The 6,467-nt window shown below is 35.2% G+C and overlaps 1 protein-coding gene across 1 annotated transcript in view; it reads left to right on the top strand.

The window, feature by feature from the left end:
- The window catches only part of LOC106680538 (collagen alpha-1(III) chain), a 54,763-nt gene that overhangs the window by 39,360 nt on the left and 8,936 nt on the right, over window positions 1-6,467 (top strand). The window contains exons 2-3 of the mRNA XM_014420309.2: window positions 1,833-1,977; window positions 2,287-4,188. Coding sequence (XP_014275795.1) covers window positions 1,833-1,977; window positions 2,287-4,188 — 2,047 coding nt within the window. The remainder of the gene's footprint in view (window positions 1-1,832; window positions 1,978-2,286; window positions 4,189-6,467) is intronic.

Raw genomic sequence — 6,467 nt, 5'->3', positions numbered from 1 at the left:
TAATAAATAATTTACAATAATAATATAAAAATCAGTTTTGCAGTTTTAATTAAGTAACAGGAAGTTAGTCCGTCTGAAGTTCGTGTTTAAGTAAAAAAATGTTTAGTACGACCATCATTCATTTTATTAATTTTTCAATCTTTATTCCTAACTGCACATCAATATTTTGTGAATCATCATTTACATTAATGTTCAAATCTAATCATTTATTATTAGAAACTAGATATTTTTTCCGTTTTATAAAATTAAAACTTCTAAAATCGTCATTGAATTCATTAAACTGGTTTCAGAGGAAGTAGGGAAAAAAAACAAGTAGTAAAAAATAATTTTCTGTAACTTGAAATATTGAATTTTTTTAAATAAGTAGTTATTGTATGATTTTTTTTTTACCTTTACAATATCGAACTTATTAAAACAAACAGTCATTACTGTTATTTTATTTAGTTATAAATACACTAATATCATTACGAATCAGTGGAGGATATGTGGGATCAGAAAAATATAGAAAATGTTTTTTTTAGATTTTTAGTTTTTTTTATAAAGCACTTTCTTTATATGAACAATTATTTTGCTAAAAGGTTCCAGGTATCGGTTTACTCTTTGGGTAATTTCTTTTTATAATATCAAATTTGAATTATTCCTTGCATTCTTTTTTAAACTATAGACATATGATTCATATATTTTTTTTAAATTGATTTATAAAATGTGCAGATAACCTAATACATCAATATCAGATAAAAGAAAATCTTATATTAAGTTTTTATTTTTATGTAGAAGACATGGAGATTTTATGTAATCTAATCGGATGTAGTCAAATTCATTTTCTTTATTTAATTACTCCTTAATAATAAATTTCAAATTCAATGACGACGTTTCGGAGCCATTGCCTTATCTTAGGGGACATTTTTTCCCAATATTGTAATCACATTACTACCTTTTTTACTTTGTATTTCGTTCTTCATATATTCAAATACTAGCATTAAATTAATTTTTTAACATTTAGTATGATATAGCGAAATATATCATCCTTATTAATTAATTGTTTACGAAGAAATACTCAATTGAATGGCCTATGTTTAAGTTAATGTTTTAAATTAAGATTTTTAATGGATAAAGAATAAAATTGATTTCTCAATGGATATAATTGCGAAGAACAAAACAAATGAGAGATGTATTGTTTAACAATATTAGGATGAATAGGAATGTCACAATAATTGGTAGTATTATAAATTAAAAACAATGCTGTCTATCGAAAAAATTTCTTAATGATGAATAATTTTATAAGGGAGATGAATTATTACATCCTACTAGATACAGAAATATACTATAAACATAGTAATATCAACAGTTATAAATATATAATTTTTACTTATTTATTTTTGTGACTTATTCTTCCCAACACAATTTATTAATTTTCTTTATCATTCAAAGTCCTTACAATATCATCCCTTAATAATCGAATATTCAAAATACATGAATACTTTATAAATTCTAGTGGATCTAGATTTTAGAAACTTAAATTATCGAAAATTTTCATTTGATTTTTTTTTTTTTTAAAGAAAACAAAAAATGTGTATATAAATAAAAAAATAGTTCTGAAAACTATTTTCGTAAAAATAAAATCTCTGATCGTGTTGTACACGTTTGTTATAGAAGGCAGTGACCCAGAACTGACAAGGTCCAGTTCACGATCGAGGTCGCTACGATCCAGTTCCCGCCGTCTATGGCATTCCGTGCTTGCTTTACTCTTGCTTCTCATCCTTCTTCTTTTACGTATTATATCGCTATTATAATTTATATATTAAATAATATATTATTATTTTTTATTACAGGCTCTTGGGGTTATAGGAATATTAGCTCAGAGCGATTTCCAGGAAACAGATGTTTATAGCAGACCACTTCATGGAGATAAAGAAGTGCTAGTCGATATCGAAGATGCCAATAAGACACAGTACCACGAACAAAACTTTAACACGAGTAAGAATGACTGCAAGTTTTTTTTTAAAAAAATAAGTATTACTAAAAAACAACTATTCTTATGAATAATTTTGAAAATTATAAAATGTGATTAGGCAGAATAATATTCACTTCACGTTTTTCAGGACCAAGTTATTCGCTTGATTTTTTTGTCATACATTACATTATAATTATTCTAAAATTGTTTTAATCAAATGATTCAAATGTATGTTTATAACAATATAACAAACTGGAACAAATTTCAACAATATGTTAAAATTCATACATTTTTGTAAAAATTTTCTAATATAAAAACCTCTTAAATTTCAGGTGCCTACGTTTTTGGATACGAAATAGGACCTGATGGACAGTTCCACCACGAAAACCGAGGACCCGACGGTGTCGTCTACGGGTGCTACGGATACATCGACCCGAACGGAATGCTGCAAGCGACTCACTACGTCTCTGACGGATGGGGCTATCGAGTAGTCACCCCCGGAGAAGATGTTGAAATATTTTTGCATCCTCATGAACATGGAGAAGACAATAATGTGGATGGACAAGCAGAAGAACACGATCATGAACACCATACCCACCACGGAAAGCTCACACCATGGGGAGAATTATACTTCCCTAAAGGATGTGGAATGGGAGGAGGAGGTAAGCCCGGTACACCAGGCCAACCAGGTTTTCCTGGACAACCAGGAATCCCAGGACAGCCTGGGCAACCAGGTTACCCAGGACAACCCGGAAAACCGGGAACTCCAGGCCAGCCAGGATACCCAGGACAGCCCGGACAGCCAGGATACCCAGGACCACCAGGTGGACCGGGCACTCCAGGACAGCCCGGATATCCAGGACAGCCAGGAGGACCGGGAACGCCAGGATATCCTGGACAGCCAAGTCAGCCAGGATTTCCTGGGCAGCCAGGAAAACCAGGAACACCCGGAACACCAGGATACCCAGGGCAGCCAGGACAACCAGGTTACCCAGGACAGCCAGGAAAGCCCGGAACCCCTGGATACCCAGGACAGCCAAGTCAGCCAGGATTTCCTGGGCAGCCAGGAAAACCAGGAACACCCGGATACCCAGGACAGCCAAGTAAGCCAGGATTCCCAGGAACGCCAGGAACACCAGGGTACCCAGGACAGCCAGGAAAACCAGGAACTCCGGGTTATCCAGGACAGCCAAGTCAGCCAGGAACACCCGGGACGCCTGGAACTCCTGGCTACCCTGGACAGCCTAGTCAGCCAGGATTCCCAGGACAGCCAGGGACACCAGGAACTCCGGGTTACCCAGGACAACCGGGAAAACCAGGAACGCCTGGATACCCAGGACAGCCAAGTCAGCCAGGATTCCCAGGACAGCCAGGAACACCAGGGACGCCAGGATACCCAGGACAACCAAGTCAGCCAGGATACCCAGGGACGCCAGGAACTCCGGGTTACCCAGGACAGCCGGGAAAACCAGGAACGCCTGGATACCCAGGACAGCCAAGTCAGCCAGGTTTCCCAGGACAGCCAGGAAAACCAGGCACACCTGGATACCCAGGACAACCAAGTCAGCCAGGATTCCCAGGACAACCAGGTTCCCCAGGGACACCTGGAACACCGGGTTACCCAGGACAACCGGGAAAACCAGGAACGCCAGGATATCCAGGACAGCCAAGTCAGCCAGGATTCCCTGGACAGCCAGGAAAACCAGGCACACCAGGATACCCAGGACAACCAAGTCAGCCAGGAACACCAGGAACGCCAGGAACTCCGGGTTACCCAGGACAACCAGGAAAACCAGGAACGCCAGGATACCCAGGACAACCAAGTCAGCCAGGATCCCCAGGACAACCAGGAACACCCGGAACACCTGGATTCCCAGGAGAGCCAAGTCAGCCCGGATACCCAGGATACCCTGGACACCCAAGTCAGCCAGGATTCCCTGGGCAGCCAGGAAAACCAGGAACACCTGGATCGCCAGGACTCCCCGGAAAGCCAGGAACTCCAGGATTCCCAGGACAGCCAAGTCAACCAGGATACCCAGGACAGCCAAGTCAACCAGGATACCCAGGACAGCCAAGTAAACCAGGATTCCCAGGACAGCCAGGAACACCCGGAACTCCGGGTACGCCAGGAACACCTGGATACCCAGGACAGCCAAGTCAGCCAGGATTCCCGGGGCAGCCAGGAGGTCCTGGAATACCCGGAAAACCAGGATCCCCTGAACCATCATATCCTGGTATAGTATTAATTTTGTAATTTTATTACTTTTTTCAAATACTAATATACTTTTTTAACTCCAAGAAGATTCTTGAAAGGCTTAGCAAAGTCCAGATTATTTAGTAATTTAATTTTACAAATTAGTTGAAAACCTCTTTTTGCAGCAGGTAATTCTAAATTAATTTCCCTATCAATAAATTTTAATGTGCAACGATTCAGGTGGGTTTAGTTAGCTTTCTTGTTACATCTTTAATCTAAATATAAAATGTATGGAAGTACTTGTCACTAAGGTGACGTTTGGGCTGCATCTTTTTTGGAAGACATAACCGTGTTTCATATTTTATTTTTGTTCCTCACTGGTCTGGAATTCATACGTTTAAATTAAGAATATTTAAATATTTATTACCTCCAAATTCCAAAAGGTTTATTATTTGAATACTAAGCTTAGCTGGTTGTACTTTCACCGTGGGAGTTTTTAAATAGTCTTTGACCTTTGTGTAATATTTCATTTAACAAAAACATTTCTTTCGGAATCCCCGTTCTCCAAAGATAAATATAAAATGTTGTTGTTTTATTACATTATACATTGTTACGCATTTAGACGTTTCGGGACAAGTTATTCTAATCACTAGCATGAATAAAAAAAAATTATGGTTATTCCTTTTGTTAATTCGACGTACTCTACGGTCTCTTTAGGGTCGCGTCGTCCTCTGAAGATGAATCCGTCATCTGTAAATCAAACATCATATAAATTAATCGGCAGTATATGTTATATAACAAATAATAATACACACAGGGCAAATTGCTTTAGTTTACAACTAAAAAAATAATCCATCTTCATGTGATTTTCGAAAAAAAAAATGGATTAAAATTTTTATTTTTCTGTTACAATAAAAATTTTTGTTTTAAGGTTTTTTGAGGTAACAATAACGAATATATATTTCGTTTCTGCCGAGAATACAACAGTTTAACAAAACATAACAGTGCCGTAATGCAATCGAGAAAAATTGGAAGGTCTCGGTTTTACTTATTCGAGCCAGATGTTTCTATTTTTCTTTTTTTAACATTTAATTATTCATGAAATGCTTTATTATTTTGTATTTACTCATTGTTTATTGTTGCTAACAGTGAGAACGGTTTATTTATTTGAAATAAAAAAAAATTACAGATACGTAAGATAATTATTTTTTTGAAAAATCTGTCATTTAAGCCCTATCAAAATATTTTAATGAAGATAAAACTTAGCTGATATTAAAAATCATTCAACTGTACATTGACACGGTGAGTCAATATAGTAAAAAACGTTTGAGTTGTTTTTAAGTGAAAATTGAAAAAAAAACATCTAAAATGATTTCTATAAAGTAGCACTTACGATTGGTCGATATTATGAAAACGTTGCCGCTGTCTCATACCGGGCATTTATCCGCCTTAAATGTGTAACTTCAAGTCTGTGCGACTTTTCGTTTTTGAGCCAGGCTGATCACACAGAGAACATTTTGCAAGACTTGGTTATTTAGATTCAGGGGACCTCAAAACATGTATAACAGTCGAAAACTCGGATACAGGGTTGCAATACTTTGCCTTATTTTATTACATGTATTGGTAAATGAAAGTAATAAGCATGAAAATAACCAATCCATTAAAATAACAAATTAAAAAAATAATATTGATTTATTAATAACGTTAAAATATTTAAATATATACTATTTTGTTTATTAAATATTTAAAAAAAAACAACTAAAAACGTCCCTAAAAAGTTGAACGGAAAATAATAATAATAAAAATTATATCATACATTACATTTATATTTATGAAAATTAAAATTAGAGAGAAATAACTACTGTGGATTTATTAATTTTAATTAATTGAAGATTCTTTTAGTTGAAATATATATTGTAAAGAAACTTAACTCGTGATCGCTATAACGTTAAAACGTAAGCTGCATGTCATGAGCCTGTGACCATATATTGTAAAATATACCTAACTTCAAAGTGAAATATCTGAATAAACTGAGAAACAATTACTAATTTTGATCATTTTGATCTAAAAAAATTTTAGTTTTTAGTTTTGTTGTATAATATTCAAAAGATCTAATAATAAAATAAATTTAATTATAATGAAAATGAATTTGAAGACGTTTGAAATTGTCAAATTTATTATCACGTTTGTAGGGGCTATAGTCTTTTTTTAAATGGAGAAATAAGAGAGGTGAAGAATAAACAAAACCATAGATCTCAATATTATATTATCTTAAACACTTACATTATAGGTTAGAGAATAATCTCAATAATAAAAGAA

Source organism: Halyomorpha halys, unplaced genomic scaffold (genome assembly GCF_000696795.3).
Source record: "Halyomorpha halys isolate HHAL.00 unplaced genomic scaffold, Hhal_1.1 Scaffold266.1, whole genome shotgun sequence".
Classification (NCBI taxonomy): Eukaryota; Metazoa; Arthropoda; class Insecta; order Hemiptera; family Pentatomidae; genus Halyomorpha; species Halyomorpha halys.
This window is presented reverse-complemented; position numbering and strand designations above follow the sequence as displayed.